This window comes from Lotus japonicus, chromosome 4, assembly GCF_012489685.1.
Source record: "Lotus japonicus ecotype B-129 chromosome 4, LjGifu_v1.2".
In the NCBI taxonomy this organism is placed as follows: domain Eukaryota; kingdom Viridiplantae; phylum Streptophyta; class Magnoliopsida; order Fabales; family Fabaceae; genus Lotus; species Lotus japonicus.
Window position 1 is genome coordinate 57,048,621 of NC_080044.1, and position 20,921 is coordinate 57,069,541.

The window sequence follows — 20,921 nt, forward strand, 5'->3', positions numbered from 1 at the left end:
AATTCCTGAACTTTCTTCTTCATTAATCTTTCTCAAATGTCAAACTCCTGTCACGCTTACACTATTTCTACGTGTGAGTCGGAAACTTAACTTGTTCTGAAAATCCAGGTCTTACAACCTCCTCAGCACTCCCTCTACCAAGAGTCCTCCCCTATCTACCCTATCCTCCATGATCCTCCGGAATAGGTCGCGCGGTGGCTAGCGGGTCTACCACCCACGAACCGGTCATCCTGGTCAATCATCTCATATCTAATCCCCCCCGAAGGGTGGACCATTGTGAACCAATCCGCAATGGACATCTGACAAAAGCGTTGTCCGCCAAAACACACACAGAAGACGCGAGGGTCAACTCCAAAGAACTATGTAGATAATAAACCCAATAGGTACAGATAAGAAATAGCCGCTTAGGCTTATAACTAGGATAACATCCTAGGGTTGCATATTTCACGATAACGTAAACGACAATAAAAACACTTAACATGTTCCAATTAGGATTAACAAATAGCAATCACATCCGACAACTAAATTAGTATGCATGCTGCATGATATGCAAATGACGGTTAACCCAGTTAACCACATGCATTCTGGAAAGGGATGGACATCAAACGGATCAACCCTAACACCAGCCACGGTGGAGGCATTTCGGCCCGCGTGCCTCTTACTCCAACAACCACACGTAGTCAGATCAGCAGTAAACCCGTAGGTCTGCCATTTCGGTCTGCTACAAGAGACGTCTACCAACGCTCTTACACGGCATTCCGGGTCTTATGACCATTTTGGAAACCGACGAGGTCTAGAGTACGTCCTGTGTTAATACCTCATTAATGTTGCATAAATGCAGAATGATTAGTCAAACAACGTCTCCGATCTCAATCGACACGTCGCCACGTGTTCTAGGTAAATTAAAGTCTCTAAAAGCTTACCCTAAGGTAAAGTCGATTCTGCGACAAAAGACACTTCTTCACAACAACACATAACCCACGATGATCTCCAAATCATCCGACTCATCTCAATCCGATGGTCACAACTGCTCAACGAGCACAGAGTATCACACTCTCGGAAACTAACGGTTTCCCGGACTTATCCCCAGGATAGCCCAACAACACATAGCTGCTCCAACAGCACAAGAGCATCAACATACTCAACACAGCTGCTCCAACAGCACAAGAACATCGACATACTCAGCACTTCTCAACTTCCTCAACGATTGGATCCGACGACACTTCTCGTTTTCCAAAAACTAAGATTTGCATCCTAAGCTTCCTTTCGAGTTTATTATCTTTATTTGAAGATTTAGAGGTTGTTTAATGTTTTATGAGTTTTCTTTACAAAATAATATCCTTTTAGTCTTATCGAAATCTTATAAGTTTCCGGGATCTCATAATCCCCAAATGACTCCAGAGAATGTCTCGATCCATGAAAAACCATAACTGTAGTTCTTTTGATTGGCTGCATTTTGCTCAAACCATGATGTGCAACCATATGTGCTAACATCTGGAGCAACATGGTGGAATTACATATGTTGTTGGTTCAGTCGTTAAAGTCAAGGTTGTTGTGAGATTGCTGATTGTATGGAGATTCAGAAGATTTATTCTATGCTGTGCGTTTTATCTTCTGAAGACGTGTTTGTTTTAATCTTGGCTCAAGTAACAAGATTGATAACGTGTGAACCAAGTCTATCTCTAAGTTTGAATTCTGTTTTACTTGGTTCTGTTATTTTATTCTGGTAAGATTTGATTCCTTGAAGATTCCTTCCAGAAGTGTGTTAGTGGACTCTATGACGTTCAGCCCATTGAAGATCCAAGCCTCAAGTGAACGTCTATATAAAGGAACTTATAAACCCTAGCTGCGTGTGGATTCAGAGAGATACATACTGATCTTAGGGTTTTTGTTTGTGAGTCCTCTTGTGAGTTTTGTACCAACTTAGTGCTTACGTTCATCAAAGACTAAGTTGATGTGTTTAGTTGAGTTGTAATCTCATCAAGCTTGTTTATTGATAAAACATGATTTGATCACTGTGGCAGTGGTCATTAGGGGTTAGAGAAAGTTTTCTCATAGCTTAGAGGAGAAGGGCTAAGCTAGATTCACTTGTGTAATAGTGGTGGACATAAAAGAGGCTCTATACCAAGGGGGAGTACTTAGGTATAGAGGGACTTTCATGTGACCTGAGAACTATTATTTGATAGTGAATTGACTCCTGGATTGGTATCCTCTAGACGTAGGTGATGTTCACCGAACTGGGTTAACAACTCCTTGTGTTTGTCTGTTTATCTGTTTGTTTATTTTTAATACTCTGATTGTGTTCTGTTGTGCTACACATTGTTGCAACATTGTGTATCACATCTGTCCTAGGTGAATACGAATTTCAATTGGCATCAGAGCAGGCACCCTGTTCTGGTTGGGTGAGCTCCAGGGAAGACAAATTCGGTTCCAATGGACAACTCAAAGGAAGGTGGCTCTGTGAATAGACCACCTATTCTGGATGGTACCAACTACGACTACTGGAAGGCTCGTATGATTGCGTTTCTCAAATCAATTGACAGCAAGACCTGGAAGGCTATTGTCAAAGGTTGGAAACATCCGGTGAACATACCCAAGGAAGGGTCATCTGTCGGTGAGTTGAAACCTGAGGATGAATGGAACAAAGAAGAGGATGAGGAGGCGTTGGGTAACTCTAAAGCGCTAAATGCTATATTCAATGGAGTGGATAAAAACATGTTCCGATTGATCAACACTTGCACTGTGGCAAATGATGCTTGGGAAATACTCAAGACTGCTCATGAGGGGACTTCCAGGGTTAGAATGTCAAGGCTTCAGATTCTAACAACTCAGTTTGAAAACTTAAAGATGAAGGAAGATGAGACCATCTCTGATTTTCATATGAGACTGCGTGATATGGCAAACTCCTCTTTTGCTTTGGGAGAACAAATGTCAGAGGAGAAGCTTGTGAGAAAGATTCTCAGATCTCTTCCTAAGAAGTTTGACATGAAAGTAACTGCTATTGAAGAAGCTCAAGACATAAGCAGTATCAAGGTGGATGAGCTTATTGGATCCTTGATGACTTTTGAAATGACCCAGAATGATAGACCTGAGAAAAGAAATAAAAGCATTGCTCTTGTCTCAAGCACAGATTAAGATGATGATATGTCTGATAATGAAACTGGTGAAAGCATATCAGAAGCCATAGCTTTTCTGGGGAGAAAATTCAACAAGGTTTTGAAGAGGCTGGATAAGCGATCGAGGCCAAATGTGCAAGACAAACGACTTGACAACTTCAAGAATCAGCAATTTCAAAGAAAAGTGAAAGATGAAGACAAGACAGGAAATGGACGAGGGGTTCAATGTCATGAATGTGAAGGCTTTGGCCACATCAGGGCTGAATGTGCCACTTATTTGAAGAAACAAAAGAAAGGGATGGTCACCACTTGGTCTAATGATGAATCTGATACAGAAGGTGAAGATGTAACAGCAAATAGAGTAACTTCATTCATGGTTAGATGCGATTCAGATGATGGGGACAGTGACAAGGAGATCTCTGATGAGGAACTTGCAGAAGCCTATAAGCTTCTCTACACTAAGTGGAAAGAAGCATGTATCTACGGTCAACAACAAAAGAAGCAAGTCTTGGAGCTTCAAGCTGAGAAGAAGAAGCTAACTGAAGAAGTGGTCTTATTGAACTCAAAAATGGAAGGAATGACCAAGTCCATTCGCATGATGAGTAAAAGCACTGATATTCTGGATGAAATTCTTGATGTTGGAAAAAGTGCAAGTGATAAGACTGGGATAGGATTTGATTATCGTGCAAGCCAGAACATGACCAAGGAACATGTGCAGATTGGAAAGCAGTCAAATGTTAAAATGTGGAACCGCAGGCCCCAGCAATCAGTTACACATTCGTATGCTCAAGTCAGGAACTATCAAAATTCAACTTGGAGATGTCATTATTGTGGGAGATTTGGTCACATTAGACCATATTGCTTCAAGCTTTATGGATATCCTATACTTCAAGATGTATCACGAGAGTATGAAAAGAAAAGTCCAGGCAAAATCAGGTGGAAGCCTAAGGTTAATGCTACTGCTCTCATTGCTCACACCTCTCTGCGTGCATCTTCAAAAGAAGACTGGTACTTCGATAGTGGATGTTCCAGACACATGACAGGAGTGAAGAGTTATCTTGAGAAAATGAAGCCACATGCTAAGAGCTTTGTTACTTTCGGTGATGGAGCCAAAGGAAAGATCAGAGGAATTGGAAAATTGTCTGACACAGGATCTCCAAACCTTGATGATGTTCTGTTAGTTGAAGGACTAACTGCAAACTTGATCAGCATAAGTCAACTTTGTGACCAAGGCTTGAAGGTGGTGTTCAAACAATCTGGGTGTGTTGTCAAAAATAAGAACAAGGATGTGCTAATGAGAGGAGCTAGATCAAAGGACAACTGCTACATGTGGACCTCTGAAACAACATCCTTGTCTGCTCAATGTTTGATGTCTAAGGAAGATGAAGTTAGAATCTGGCACCAAAAGTTAGGTCATCTGAATCTTAAGAGTATGAAAAGAATTGTTGCTGAGGAAGCAGTTAGCAGAATACCAGAGTTGAAAATTCAAGAAGGAAAGGTTTGTGGTGAATGTCAGATTGGGAAGCAAGTCAAAATGTCCCACCAGAAGCTACAACATCTGACTACATCAAAAGTGCTTGAATTACTGCACATGGATTTGATGGGGCCAATGCAAGTGGAAAGTCTGGGAGGAAAAAGGTACGTTTTTGTCTGTGTTGATGATTTTTCCAGATTCACTTGGGTAGAATTTCTGAAGGAGAAGTCAGACACCTTTGAAGTGTTCAAAGAACTATGTCTCCAAGTGCAAAGGGAAAAAGGGTGTGGGATTGTTAAAATAAGAAGTGATCATGGAAAAGAATTTGAGAATGGGCAATTCTCTGAGTTCTGCTCCTCTGAAGGAATCAAACATGAATTCTCTGCTCCTATCACTCCTCAGCAAAACGGAGTGGTTGAAAGGAAGAACAGAACATTGCAAGAATCTGCCAGAGCTATGTTGCATGCTAAAAATCTACCATATCATTTTTGGGCTGAGGCTATCAACACTGCCTGCTACATTCACAATCGCGTCACTATTCGTCAAGGAGATACTGTTACTCAGTATGAACTATGGAAAGGAAAAAAACCTACAGTGAAATATTTCCATGTTTTTGGCAGCAAGTGTTACATTCTGTCTGATAGAGAACACAGGAGAAAATTGGATCCTAAAAGTGAAGTTGGAATATTTCTGGGGTATTCTGGAAACAGCAGAGCATACAGGGTTTATAATATTCGTACTAAAGTTATGATGGAATCCATTAATGTAGTTGTTGATGATACATCCAATGAGAGAACGGGACAAGCTCATGATGAAGATGATCTACCATATGAGTGTACAAATGTGGAACCAGATGAGCCAGCAACTCAATTCCCAAATGAGCAAGAAAACACTGTCTCTCAACCGCTTTTAGCTACCAAAGAACCCTCTATTAGAATTCAGAAGATACATCCAAAGGAAAATATCATTGGTGATCTGAATGATGGGGTTATTACAAGGTCAAGGGATCTAGTTTCTAATGCATGCTTCATATCAAAAATAGAACCAAAGAACGTAAAAGAAGCTCTGACTGATGAGTTCTGGATTCAATCCATGCAAGAGGAACTGGGACAGTTCAAGAGGAATGAAGTGTGGGAATTGGTTCCAAGACCTGATGATGCAAATGTTGTGGGAACTAAGTGGATATTCAGGAACAAGTCTGATGGAAGTGGTAATGTGACAAGGAACAAATCTCGTCTAGTTGCTCAGGGATACTCTCAAATAGAAGGAATAGACTTTGATGAAACTTTTGCTCCTGTTGCTCGTCTTGAATCTATCAGGTTGCTGTTGGGAGTAGCATGTTTGCTGAAATTCAGACTATATCAGATGGATGTCAAGAGTGCATTCTTGAATGGTTACTTGAATGAAGAAGTCTATGTGGAACAACCTAAAGGGTTTGTAGATCCAAGCTTTCCAGATCATGTTTACAGATTGAAAAAGGCTCTGTATGGCTTAAAACAAGCACCTAGAGCATGGTATGAAAGATTAACAGAATTTCTGATCAACAACGGCTATGACAAAGGTGGCATAGACAAGACTTTGTTTGTTAAGAAAAATGGCAGTGAACTTATGGTAGCTCAAATTTATGTTGATGACATTGTATTTGGTGGCATGTCGAACCAGATGGTGGAACAATTTGTTGAACAAATGAAATCTGAGTTTGAAATGAGTCTTGTAGGTGAATTAACTTACTTTCTGGGACTTCAGGTAAAACAGATGGAAGATACCTTATTCATCACACAAAGTAAGTATGCTAAGGGGATTGTTAAGAAGTTTGGTCTTGAGAATGCTGGTCACAAAAGAACACCTGCTGCAACTCATATCAAGCTCACAAAGGATGAGAAAGGTACTGATGTGGATCCTAGTTTATATAGAAGTATGATTGGAAGTCTTTTGTATCTCACTGCCAGCAGACCAGATATTACTTTTGCAGTTGGAGTTTGTGCTAGGTATCAAGCAGAACCAAAGACTAGTCATCTCATTCAAGTGAAGAGGATCATTAAGTATATCAGTGGTACAAGTGATTATGGCATTCTGTACTCTCACAACACGAATTCAGTGCTAACAGGTTACTGTGATGCAGATTGGGCTGGAAGTGCTGATGATAGAAAGAGCACATCAGGTGGATGTTTTTTTCTTGGAAACAATCTGATCTCTTGGTTTAGTAAAAAGCAAAATTGTGTCTCTCTCTCTACGGCAGAAGCTGAATATATAGCTGCTGGAAGTAGTTGCACTCAGTTGATGTGGATGAAACAAATGTTAAAGGAGTATAATGTGCAGCAAGATGTTATGACATTGTTTTGTGACAATCTAAGTGCTATCAACATATCCAAAAATCCAATTCAGCACAGCAGAACAAAACATATTGATATTCGTCATCATTTCATCAGGGAGTTGGTTGAAGATGGTACTGTTACTTTGGAACATGTCTCAACTGAAAAGCAGTTAGCAGATATTTTTACCAAAGCTCTGGATGCCACATAGTTTGAAAAATTGAGACAGTTATTGGGTATCTGCCTATTTGAGGAATTATAGCAATCAAAGGGATTTTGGTGTGCCAACGGCTATTGTGTCATTACTTTTGAGGCACGCTTAATCAGGAATTTCCATTGTCTCTTGATAACCTCTCCTGCAATCTCCACTGCACAACTTCAAATCTCTGAAACTCATTCCAAAGCCGTCCATCCTTTTCTTGAAGACCCGTGTTTCCTTCTTTGTGTCCTCTTCACCATGAGTCAAGATTCCAGCAAGAAACTCACTCCTGAGATGAATGCTTACGGGGTAAAGGTAATGGGTTTGAAATCCAAAACCTCAAAATCTTCAAGGGTTTCAAAATCCTCTCCTCATACCTCTGAAATCGCAATTGCTCAAGGTATTCCTCAACCATCGTCTGATCCGTGCAAGAAGAAAGGGAAAAAGACACGATCCAAGTCAGATGCGTCCATAGCAAAGAAGAAGATGGTAACGAGAAGCTCTGAGGCTACCCAAGGAGTGAATTCCGAGGCTGAAATCAACCCAAGTACAGGTGATGATGTTGCTGATCCTCGTATCACTGAAGTGTTGGAAACTCCTCTCAAGGAAGTTTTACATGCAGATGTAGATCCAATTGTTCCATCACAAAGCAACAATCAATCAAACCACGATGTTGATACTGATTGCAACAAGGATTCTGATTATCTTGAGGAAGAGGTAATGGTTCCCAACTCGACTCCCTCTGTTGATAAAGATATGCTTGTCGAAGATGTTCAGGATGTCATTGAAAACTCAGAATCTGATGAGGTGTTGATCAACACCCTTGGTGCTTCTACCTCTGTTGGTTCAAAGAGGCGAAAGATGACTGTTGTTCGTAAGTACTCTACGCGTTCCTCTGGCAAGAAGTTAGGTTTGGGTTTGAGTGAGACCAAGAAGCGCAAGAAGGTCATTATTCTTGATGATGATACTCCTGTTGTACAGAATTTCAAAAGAAAGGTTCACAAAGATAATGCTACTCCTGTTGTTGATGAGACTCCAACTGTGGAGTTGGATAAGTCAGATACTGGTTCTGCTGCTCGAAAGCGCAAGATTGGGAGACGAATTCCAGAAAATGTGCCTGCTGCTCCTTTGGATAACATTTCTTTTCACTCTGAAGAAAGTGTTGGTAAGTGGAAGTATGTTTATCAGCGCAGGATTGCTCAAGAGAGAGAATTGACTGGTGAGATTTTGCATTGTCATGAAATTATGGAACTTATTGAGGCTGCTGGGTTGTTGAAAACTGTTACTGAGATTGGTGGCTGCTATGACAAGTTGGTGAGAGAATTTATTGTGAATGTGACTACAAATTGCACTGTGTCTGGGCATCCTGATTTCAGGAAAGTTTTTGTGCGTGGTAGGTGTGTACACTTTTCACCTGAGATCATTAATCAGTATTTGGGAAGGAGCACTATTGCCACAGGAAATGAAGAGTTTTCCTTGAGTGCTATCACTAATGAACTCACGGCTGGTCAGGTTGTGGAATGGCCTGTCAAAGGCTTGTTGTCTTCTACTCATTTGAGTGTGAAGTATGCTATCTTAAATCGCATTGGTGCTGCAAATTGGGCTCCTACCACCCACAACTCAGATATTTCTTCAGGTTTGGCAAAATTAATTTATCTGATTGGTACTAAGGCTCAGTTTGATTTTGGTGAATATGTCTTTGCTCAAACTATGAAGCATGCTGACACCTTTGCTATCAAGCTCCCTATTGGGTTTCCTTGTTTACTTTGTGGGATTATCTTGAGTCAACATCCTCAAATTCTCCTTGTTGATGAGGTTCCTAGCAAGAAGGCTAGTCTTCTCACTATTGATTACAGGCTGCTAGCTGGTGCCCATGTTTCTGATGTTGCTGGTTTGGCTGAGATGACTCAGGGGGAGGGTGCTTCCTCTCAGAAGACTCCTGAGACTCCTATTGGTGCGCTTATTGCCGTGTCTAAGATGCTTCAGGACACGATTACTAGTTGTACATTGAGGAAGAGGAATGTGGACACTCTCATTCTGCAGTTGACTAAAGGCAAGAGGCCTCTTGAAGACAATGCTGCTGCTAATAATCAAGATGATGCTGGTACTTCTAATGATGACACTACTGCTAGTGATTAGTGTCTTTGTTCATTCTTCATTCAATCTGGTTGTAATACTTTGTTGGCTTCTGCTGGTTCTCTGCACCCTTTGACAAATTCTGCTAATAAAGGGGGAGAATGGTACTGTTGCTTGTGTTTGTGCTGTTGTTGCTGTTGTTGAGTGTTTTTGTTATTCAGACTAAGTATGGTGCTCTGTATTCAGACTCAGTAGTGTGTTCAGTTCATCATATGCTGTGTGCTGTTTTGTGTTAATGGATGAGTATTGTTGTTTTGCATTGGTTGGCTTTCTGATCATGTTTTAGCAAAAATTTGCCAGAGGGGGAGATTGTAGTTCTTTTGATTGGCTGCATTTTGCTCAAACCATGATGTGCAACCATATGTGCCAACATCTGGAGCAACATGGTGGAATTACATATGTTGTTGGTTCAGTCGTTAAAGTCAAGGTTGTTGTGAGATTGCTGATTGTATGGAGATTCAGAAGATTTATTCTATGCTGTGCGTTTTATCTTCTGAAGACGTGTTTGTTTTAATCTTGGCTCAAGTAACAAGATTGATAACGTGTGAACCAAGTCTATCTCTAAGTTTGAATTCTGTTTTACTTGGTTCTGTTATTTTATTCTGGTAAGATTTGATTCCTTGAAGATTCCTTCCAGAAGTGTGTTAGTGGACTCTATGACGTTCAGCCCATTGAAGATCCAAGCCTCAAGTGAACGTCTATATAAAGGAACTTATAAACCCTAGCTGCGTGTGGATTCAGAGAGATACATACTGATTTTAGGGTTTTTGTTTGTGAGTCCTCTTGTGAGTTTTGTACCAACTTAGTGCTTACGTTCATCAAAGTACTAAGTTGATGTGTTTAGTTGAGTTGTAATCTCATCAAACTTGTTTATTGATAAAACATGATTTGATCACTGTGGCAGTGGTCATTAGGGGTTAGAGAAAGTTTTCTCATAGCTTAGAGGAGAAGGGCTAAGCTAGATTCACTTGTGTAATAGTGGTGGACATAAAAGAGGCTCTATACTAAGGGGGAGTACTTAGGTATAGGAGGGACTTTCATGTGACCTGAGAACTATTATTTGATAGTGAATTGACTCCTGGATTGGTATCCTCCAGACGTAGGTGATGTTCACCGAACTGGGTTAACGACTCCTTGTGTTTGTCTGTTTATCTGTTTGTTTATTTTTAATACTCTGATTGTGTTCTGTTGTGCTACACATTGTTGCAACATTGTGTATCACATCTGTCCTAGGTGAATACGAATTTCAATAACAAGGCCCGAATCTCATTCGTCCTATCAAACTTTCTCAAAACTCTCAAAATAAAATCGGCATGACCTGCCCGCAATTCTCACTACTCAGAATCACATATTTCATTGCAAGAGCATAATTAATTCAGCACAATCAACCAACATGTCATATATCCACATATTATGCAATAACCACGTAACACTTAGCATATAAAGCATGCATCACACATCCTAAATTACCCACATAGCACATAGCATGTGATTCACTCTCAAAAACATTCAGTAGATGAATCATCTACATTGTCAGCCGAAGCCTCAGAAAACATTTTTCCCAATCAAACACAAACAAGTGCATAAACAATAAATCAATGTCGAAAGCATCGACCCTAAGCATTAACTAGAGATTCAGTGAGTAGCCCTCACCTTAGCCAATTTCCATACTAAGGTGCAACTCCGATCCGATTACATCTTTATTTGCATATGTTGGCTCGATTCCTCCCATTATGTAGCTTCGATGCAAGGTGCTTCCGTTCATCGTACGAAAATCAAGTTTCTGAAACTTGTCGGCGAAGAGTCGCCAGAGAAAGTTGCGGCTCACGGGGTTGACGGAGGAACTGTCACCGGAGACTCAAAGGAAGGTTGTTCCTTCATCCTTTCGCGGCCAGAAACTCAACGGCGCTGTCCGTTTCCCCAAAGAGTCGACGGTTTGCCCAGAAAGTTCAGCCGAAGGTCGACGGTGGTTGTCGGGGTCGTCGAATAAAATGACCCAAATACGAAATTGAAGATAGGGTTTTGCTCTCCTCACGGCAAGGATCGTAGCAGTATCCTCTGTTTTTCCATCGGTCGCCGGAGTTGACCGGAAAGAGCTCCCGAAGGTGGCAGCGGCGGCGGTCGACGGCGACGGAACGACAATCCGGAATATGGGTTTTGTTGTGGACACCGCAAGGGTTCCAACGTTACTTATCTCGCTGTGAACGGAGGTCCGAGTACACTGGATTCGAAGGTCGTAGTTTGCGATGTCGGCGACGTCGGCGCGTCGTTATGATCTGTTTTCACGTCGTTCTCCCCTGTTTTCTTTCATGGTTCCTTTGTCGTTTCTCTTTGCTTGCTTCGTGGCCATGGAGGTGGTGCTCTCGGCTGGAAAGAGAGACCCATGGTGGTGGTTCATGTGGTGCGTCCATGATGGTGTTGTGGGTGGCCATCGGTGGTGGCTTTGAGAGGAAGAAAGAAGAAGAAGAACATGTTGATGATGGGGTGCTGCCATGGGTGATAGAGGAAGAAGAAACATGGTGTGCGGGTACAGCAAAGGAGAGGAAAATGGTGATGGTGTCTCCTTGTGGTGCTGGCCTTCTTGTGGTGGCCATGGAGAGAAAGAAAAGGAACGTGGTGGCTGCCATGGTGGCTTTCTTGTGTGAAGAAGGAGGGGTAGAACAAGAACATGTTTGTGGTGATGGTTTTCATGGTGGAAAGGAGAAGAAGAACGTGATTATGGTGGCCTCTTGGGTGGACATAACAGCCATGGTGAGGAGGAGGGGCGGTGGTGGCTTGTGTTTCCACGCTTGGAGAAGAGAAAGGAAGAATGAAGAAAATGAAATGGGTCTGCTGCAGCAAAAGAAAGAATTGAAAATGGAAAGAAAGGAGAAGAGGACATAATATATATAGAAGAAGAAGTGTAAGAAATGGGTCTGCAGAACTAAAGGAAGGGAAAATGAAAAAGTGTAATGAGAGAGAGGGATGTCGACATAGTGAGTGAGGGAGGATAAGGATGTTTAGATATTTTGTAAACCGGTACAGATTAGTTTAAATATCGGAAAATTTAACTCATAGAGTTAAGATAAAAATATGAGAGTGATTCCGATTCTTTCCTACTGATTCCAACGTATTTTAGACACGATATTCTCCCCGCTAAATCTTCTAATTCTTCAAAGAAATATCGGTATGATTTTTGGTTTTCGAGGCTTGTTTTTAATGGTTACCGGCTTAAAATGCACTTTATGATTTTGACCTCGGATGCAGAAACTTCCTTCTGAAGAAAGATTTGGAACGTCGATTAGAGTGGGCTTGCGCGGATGAAATCCTTATTTGAAACTCCGAACAGAAAAAGTCTTCATCGTCGGTTGATTTTAGGTTTCTTGAACTATCAGGGTTTCGGTTTCGGCAAACTTCCGATGATTGGAATCGGACGTTCGTAGATCCTAGAATTTCGCCTCGAAACGATTGTTATATATGGAAAAAGAGAAGTTCTAACATTTCTCTGATGATTTTTGGACTAAATTCCTACAGTGTTCCAAAGGAGGAAGATCTTTGGAAATTTTATTCCTATAGTGTTCCAAAGGTGGAACATAGTTTTATTTTCTAAGGTTCTTGTCCTAGGTTCTAAAGCGAATATCGATCGTGCTATAACTTAAATCTACTTCGATACAATCCTTTGACTTTTATTGAACTTCCTCCTTCATAAATTTATTCCATTTAGTAAACTCTTGTTCAGGTTTTCCTTTCACGATACATCAACCCTAATCGTGAATAGGAAGTTTATTCACTTAGCATAAGCTTAAAAACTTGGGTCTTACATTACTACCCTCCAAAAAGAAAGTTTCGTCCTCGAAACTTAGGGTTCAGTAAAAAGCTCCGGATATTATCCCTCGATCTTCTCCTCTAATTCCAGATAGCACCGTCCGTGTCTTTGCCGCTCAAGAACATCAAATTCTCGACACAGTCTGCAATGAAAGGATCACACCTCAGGCTACAAGTCGCGAAATTTCAGTCTGATTGAGGACACGCGGAGCTAACTTAACGAGCTACAACTTTGAAAATGAACTTTTGTGATGTTTCGACTTTTAGGAGGGTCCCGCGATTGTCGGAAGCTGTGAGATGCTGCCGCTCAAAAACATCAATTTCTCGACACAGTCTGCAATGAAAGGATCACACCTCAGGCTACAAGTCGCGAAATTTCAGTCTGATTGAGGCCTCGCGGAGCTAACGTAACGAGCTACAACTTTGAAAAAGAACTTTTGTGAAGTTTCGACTTTTTGGAGGGTCCCGCGATTGTCGGAAGCTGTGAGATGCTGCCGCTCAAGAACATCAAATTCTCGACACAGTCTGGAATGAAAGGATCACACCTCAGGCTACAAGTCGCGAAATTTCATTCTGATTGAGGCCTCACGTTGCTAACTTAACGAGCTACAACTTTGGAAAAGAACATTTGTGAAGTTTCGACTTTTAGGAAGGTCCCGCGATTGTCGGAAGCTGTGAGATGCTGCCGCTCAAGAACATCAATTTCTCGACACAGTCTGCAATGAAAGGATCACACCTCAGGCTACAAGTCGCGAAATTTGAGTCTGATTGAGGCCTCGCGGAGCTAACTTAACGAGCTACAACATTGAAAAAAGAACTTTTTTGGGAAGTTTCGACTTTTTGGAGGGTCCCGCGATTGTCGGAAGCTGTGAGATGCTACCGCTCAAGAACATCAAATTCTCGACACAGTCTGGAATGAAAGGATCACACCTCGGGCTACAAGTCGCGAAATTTCAGTCTGATTGAGGCCTCGCGGAGCTAACTTAACGTGCTACAACTTTGAAAAAGAACTTTTGTGAAGATTCAACTTTTAGGACGGTCCCGCGATTGTCGGAAGCTGTGAGATGCGGCCGCTCAAGAACATCAAATTCTCGACACAGTCTGCGATAAAAGGATCATACCTCAGGCTACAAGTCGTGAAATTTCAGTCTGATTGAGGCCACACGGAGCTAACTTAACGAGCTACAACTTTGAAAAAGAACTTTTGTGAAGTATCGACTTTTTGGAAGGTCCCGCGATTGTCGGAAGCTGTGAGATGCTGCCGCTCAAGAACATCAAATTCTCGACACAGTCTGCAATGAAAGGATCATACCTCAGGCTACAAGTCGCGAAATTTCAGTCTGATTGAGGCCTCGCGGAGCTAACTTAACGAGCTACAACTTTGAAAAACGAACTTTTTTGGGAAGTTTCGACTTTCTGGAGGGTCCCGCGATTGTCGGAAGCTGCGAGATGCTACCGCTCAAGAACATCAAATTCTCGACACAGTCTGGAATGAAAGGATCACACCTTGGGCTACAAGTCGCAAAATTTCAGTCTGATTGAGGACACGCGGAGCTAACTTAACGTGCTACAACTTTGAAAAAGAACTTTTGTGAAGATTCAACTTTTAGGACGGTCCCGCGATTGTCGGAAGCTGTGAGATGCGGCCGCTCAAGAACATCAAATTCTCGACACAGTCTGCGATGAAAGGATCATACCTCAGGCTACAAGTCGTGAAATTTAAGTCTGACTGAGGACACACGGAGCTAACTTAACGAGCTACAACTTTGAAAATGAACTTTTTTTGATGTTTCGACTTTTAGGAGGGTCCCGCGATTGTCGGAAGCTGTGAGATGCTGCCGCTCAAGAACATCAATTTCTCGACACAGTCTGCAATAAAAGTATCACACCTCAGGCTACAAGTCGCGAAATTTCAGTCTGATTGAGGCCTCGCGAAGCTAACGTAACGAGATACAACTTTGAAAAAGAACTTTTGTGAAGTTTCGACTTTTTGGAGGGTCCCGCGATTGTCGGAAGCTGTGAGATGCTGCCGCTCAAGAACATCAAATTCTCGACACAGTCTGGAATGAAAGGATCACACCTCAGGCTACAAGTCGCGAAATTTCAGTCTGATTGAGGCCTCGCGTTGCTAACTTAACGAGCTACAACTTTGGAAAAGAACTTTTGTGAAGTTTCGACTTTTAGGAAGGGCCCGCGATTGTCGGAAGCTGTGAGATGCTGCCGCTCAAGAACATCAATTTCTCGACACAGTCTGCAATGAAAGGATCACACCTCAGGCTACAAGTCGCGAAATTTGAGTCTGATTGAGGCCTCGCGGAGCTAACTTAACGAGCTACAACTTTGAAAAAAGAACTTTTTTGGGAAGTTTCGACTTTTTGGAGGGTCCCGCGATTGTCGGAAGCTGTGAGATGCTACCGCTCAAGAACATCAAATTCTCGACACAGTCTGGAATTAAAGGATCACACCTCGGGCTACAAGTCGCGAAATTTCAGTCTGATTGAGGACACGCGGAGCTAACTTAACGTGCTACAACTTTGAAAAAGAACTTTTGTGAAGATTCAACTTTTTGGAGGGTCCCGCGATTGTCGGAAGCTGTGAGATGCTACCGCTCAAGAACATCAAATTCTCGACACAGTCTGGAATTAAAGGATCACACCTCGGGCTACAAGTCGCGAAATTTCAGTCTGATTGAGGCCTCGCGGAGCTAACTTAACGTCCTACAACTTTGAAAAATAACTTTTGTGAAGATTCAACTTTTAGGACGGTCCCGCGATTGTCGGAAGCTGTGAGATGCGGCCGCTCAAGAACATCAAATTCTCGACACAGTCTGCAATGAAAGGATCATACCTCAGGCTACAAGTCGCGAAATTTCAGTCTGATTGAGGCCTCGCGGAGCTAACTTAACGAGCTACAACTTTGAAAAAGAACTTTTTTGGGAAGTTTCGACTTTCTGGAGGGTCCCGCGATTGTCGGAAGCTGCGAGATGCTACCGCTCAAGAACATCAAATTCTCGACACAGTCTGGAATGAAAGGATCACACCTCGGGCTACAAGTCGCAAAATTTCAGTCTGATTGAGGACACGCGGAGCTAACTTAACGTGCTACAACTTTGAAAAAGAACTTTTGTGAAGATTCAACTTTTAGGACGGTCCCGCGATTGTCGGAAGCTGTGAGATGCGGCCGCTCAAGAACATCAAATTCTCGACACAGTCTGCGATGAAAGGATCATACCTCAGGCTACAAGTCGTGAAATTTAAGTCTGACTGAGGACACACGGAGCTAACTTAACGAGCTACAACTTTGAAAATGAACTTTTTTTGATGTTTCGACTTTTAGGAGGGTCCCGCGATTGTCGGAAGCTGTGAGATGCTGCCGCTCAAGAACATCCATTTCTCGACACAGTCTGCAATAAAAGGATCACACCTCAGGCTACAAGTCGCGAAATTTCAGTCTGATTGAGGCCTCGCGGAGCTAACGTAACGAGCTACAACTTTGAAAAAGAACTTTTGTGAAGTTTCGACTTTTTGGAGGGTCCCGCGATTGTCGGAAGCTGTGAGATGCTGCCGCTCAAGAACATCAAATTCTCGACACAGTCTGGAATGAAAGGATCACACCTCAGGCTACAAGTCGCGAAATTTCAATCTGATTGAGGCCTCGCGTTGCTAACTTAACGAGCTACAACTTTGGAAAAGAACTTTTGTGAAGTTTCGACTTTTAGGAAGGGCCCGCGATTGTCGGAAGCTGTGAGATGCTGCCGCTCAAGAACATCAATTTCTCGACACAGTCTGCAATGAAAGGATCACACCTCAGGCTACAAGTCGCGAAATTTGAGTCTGATTGAGGCCTCGCGGAGCTAACTTAACGAGCTACAACTTTGAAAAAAGAACTTTTTTGGGAAGTTTCGACTTTTTGGAGGGTCCCGCGATTGTCGGAAGCTGTGAGATGCTACCGCTCAAGAACATCAAATTCTCGACACAGTCTGGAATTAAAGGATCACACCTCGGGCTACAAGTCGCGAAATTTCAGTCTGATTGAGGCCTCGCGGAGCTAACTTAACGTGCTACAACTTTGAAAAAGAACTTTTGTGAAGATTCAACTTTTAGGACGGTCCCGCGATTGTCGGAAGCTGTGAGATGCGGCCGCTCAAGAACATCAAATTCTCGACACAGTCTGCGATGAAAGGATCATACCTCAGGCTACAAGTCGTGAAATTTCAGTCTGATTGAGGCCACACGAAGCTAACTTAACGAGCTACAACTTTGAAAAAGAACTTTTGTGAAGTATCGACTTTTTGGAAGGTCCCGCGATTGTCGGAAGCTGTGAGATGCTGCCGCTCAAGAACATTAAATTCTCGACACAGTCTGCAATGAAAGGATCATACCTCAGGCTACAAGTCGCGAAATTTCAGTCTGATTGAGGCCTCGCGGAGCTAACTTAACGAGCTACAACTTTGATAAAAGAACTTTTTTGGGAAGTTTCGACTTTCTGGAGGGTCCCGCGATTGTCGGAAGCTGCGAGATGCTACCGCTCAAGAACATCAAATTCTCGACACAGTCTGGAATGAGAGGATCACACCTCGGGCTACAAGTCGCAAAATTTCAGTCTGATTGAGGACACGCGGAGCTAACTTAACGTGCTACAACTTTGAAAAAGAACTTTTGTGAAGATTCAACTTTTAGGACGGTCCCGCGATTGTCGGAAGCTGTGAGATGCGGCCGCTCAAGAACATCAAATTCTCGACACAGTCTGCGATGAAAGGATCATACCTCAGGCTACAAGTCCTGAAATTTCAGTCTGATTGAGGACACACGGAGCTAACTTAACGAGCTACAACTTTGAAAATGAACTTTTGTGATGTTTCGACTTTTAGGAGGGTCCCGCGATTGTCGGAAGTTGTGAGATGCTGCCGCTCAAGAACATCAATTTCTCGACACAGTCTGCAATGAAAGGATCACACCTCAGGCTACAAGTCGCGAAATTTCAGTCTGATTGAGGCCTCGCGGAGCTAACGTAACGAGCTACAACTTTGAAAAAGAACTTTTGTGAAGTTTCGACTTTTTGGAGGGTCCCGCGATTGTCGGAAGCTGTGAGATGCTGCCGCTCAAGAACATCAAATTCTCGACACAGTCTGGAATGAAAGGATCACACCTCAGGCTACAAGTCGCGAAATTTAAGTCTGATTGAGGCCTCACGTTGCTAACTTAACGAGCTACAACTTTGGAAAAGAACATTTGTGAAGTTTTGACTTTTAGGAAGGTCCCGCGATTGTCGGAAGCTGTGAGATGCTGCCGCTCAAGAACATCAATTTCTCGACACAGTCTGCAATGAAAGGATCACACCTCAGGCTACAAGTCGCGAAATTTGAGTCTGATTGAGGCCTCGCGGAGCTAACTTAACGAGCTACAACTTTGAAAAAATAACTTTTTTGGGAAGTTTCGACTTTTTGGAGGGTCCCGCGATTGTCGGAAGCTGTGAGATGCTACCGCTCAAGAACATCAAATTCTCGACACAGTCTGGAATTAAAGGATCACACCTCGGGCTACAAGTCGCGAAATTTCAGTCTGATTGAGGCTTCGCGGAGCTAACTTAACGTCCTACAACTTTGAAAAAGAACTTTTGTGAAGATTCAACTTTTAGGACGGTCCCGCGATTGTCGGAAGCTGTGAGATGCGGCCGCTCAAGAACATCAAATTCTCGACACAGTCTGCGATGAAAGGATCATACCTCAGGCTACAAGTCGTGAAATTTCAGTCTGATTGAGGCCTCGCGGAGCTAACTTAACGAGCTACAACTTTGATAAAAGAACTTTTTTGGGAAGTTTCGACTTTCTGGAGGGTCCCGCGATTGTCGGAAGCTGCGAGATGCTACCGCTCAAGAACATCAAATTCTCGACACAGTCTGGAATGAGAGGATCACACCTCGGGCTACAAGTCGCAAAATTTCAGTCTGATTGAGGACACGCGGAGCTAACTTAACGTGCTACAACTTTGAAAAAGAACTTTTGTGAAGATTCAACTTTTAGGACGGTCCCGCGATTGTCGGAAGCTGTGAGATGCGGCCGCTCAAGAACATCAAATTCTCGACACAGTCTGCGATGAAAGGATCATACCTCAGGCTACAAGTCCTGAAATTTCAGTCTGATTGAGGACACACGGAGCTAACTTAACGAGCTACAACTTTGAAAATGAACTTTTGTGATGTTTCGACTTTTAGGAGGGTCCCGCGATTGTCGGAAGCTGTGAGATGCTGCCGCTCAAGAACATCAATTTCTCGACACAGTCTGCAATGAAAGGATCACACCTCAGGCTACAAGTCGCGAAATTTCAGTCTGATTGAGGCCTCGCGGAGCTAACGTAACGAGCTACAACTTTGAAAAAGAACTTTTGTGAAGTTTCGACTTTTTGGAGGGTCCCGCGATTGTCGGAAGCTGTGAGATGCTGCCGCTCAAGAACATCAAATTCTCGACACAGTCTGGAATGAAAGGATCACACCTCAGGCTACAAGTCGCGAAATTTAAGTCTGATTGAGGCCTCACGTTGCTAACTTAACGAGCTACAACTTTGGAAAAGAACATTTGTGAAGTTTTGACTTTTAGGAAGGTCCCGCGATTGTCGGAAGCTGTGAGATGCTGCCGCTCAAGAACATCAATTTCTCGACACAGTCTGCAATGAAAGGATCACACCTCAGGCTACAAGTCGCGAAATTTGAGTCTGATTGAGGCCTCGCGGAGCTAACTTAACGAGCTACAACTTTGAAAAAATAACTTTTTTGGGAAGTTTCGACTTTTTGGAGGGTCCCGCGATTGTCGGAAGCTGTGAGATGCTACCGCTCAAGAACATCAAATTCTCGACACAGTCTGGAATTAAAGGATCACACCTCGGGCTACAAGTCGCGAAATTTCAGTCTGATTGAGGCCTCGCGGAGCTAACTTAACGTCCTACAACTTTGAAAAAGAACTTTTGTGAAGATTCAACTTTTAGGACGGTCCCGCGATTGTCGGAAGCTGTGAGATGCGGCCGCTCAAGAACATCAAATTCTCGACACAGTCTGCGATGAAAGGATCATACCTCAGGCTACAAGTCGTGAAATTTCAGTCTGATTGAGGCCACACGAAGCTAACTTAACGAGCTACAACTTTGAAAAAGAACTTTTGTGAAGTATCGACTTTTTGGAAGGTCCCGCGATTGTCGGAAGCTGTGAGATGCTGCCGCTCAAGAACATCAAATTCTCGACACAGTCTGCAATGAAAGGATCATACCTCAGGCTACAAGTCGCGAAATTTCAGTCTGATTGAGGCCTCGCGGAGCTAACTTAACGAGCTACAACTTTGATAAAAGAACTTTTTTGGGAAGTTTCGACTTTCTGGAGGGTCCCGCGATTGTCGGAAGCTGCGAGATGCTACCGCTCAAGAACATCAAATTCTCGACACAGTCTGGAATGAGAGGATCACACCTCGGGCTACAAGTCGCAAAATTTCAGTCTGATTGAGGACACGCGGAGCTAACTTAACGTGCTACAACTTTGAAAAAGAACTTTTGTGAAGATTCAACTTTTAGGACGGTCCCGCGATTGTCGGAAGCTGTGAGATGCGGCCGCTCAAGAACATCAAATTCTCGACACAGTCTGCGATGAAAGGATCATACCTCAGGCTACAAGTCCTGAAATTTCAGTCTGATTGAGGACACACGGAGCTAACTTAACGAGCTACAACTTTGAAAATGAACTTTTGTGATGTTTCGACTTTTAGGAGGGTCCCGCGATTGTCGGAAGCTGTGAGATGCTGCCGCTCAAGAACATCAATTTCTCGACACAGTCTGCAATGAAAGGATCACACCTCAGGCTACAAGTCGCAAAATTTCAGTCTGATTGAGGCCTCGCGG

General features: G+C 42.9%; 1 protein-coding gene across 1 annotated transcript; it reads left to right on the forward strand.

Moving 5' to 3' along the window:
• The first annotated feature begins 7,359 nt into the window (after nucleotides 1-7,359).
• On the forward strand, nucleotides 7,360-9,240 carry LOC130713029 (uncharacterized). Its single transcript, XM_057562833.1, has one exon. The coding sequence runs from the start codon at nucleotides 7,360-7,362 to the stop codon at nucleotides 9,238-9,240; it is 1,881 nt and encodes a 626-aa protein (XP_057418816.1).
• Nucleotides 9,241-20,921: the final 11,681 nt, after the last annotated feature.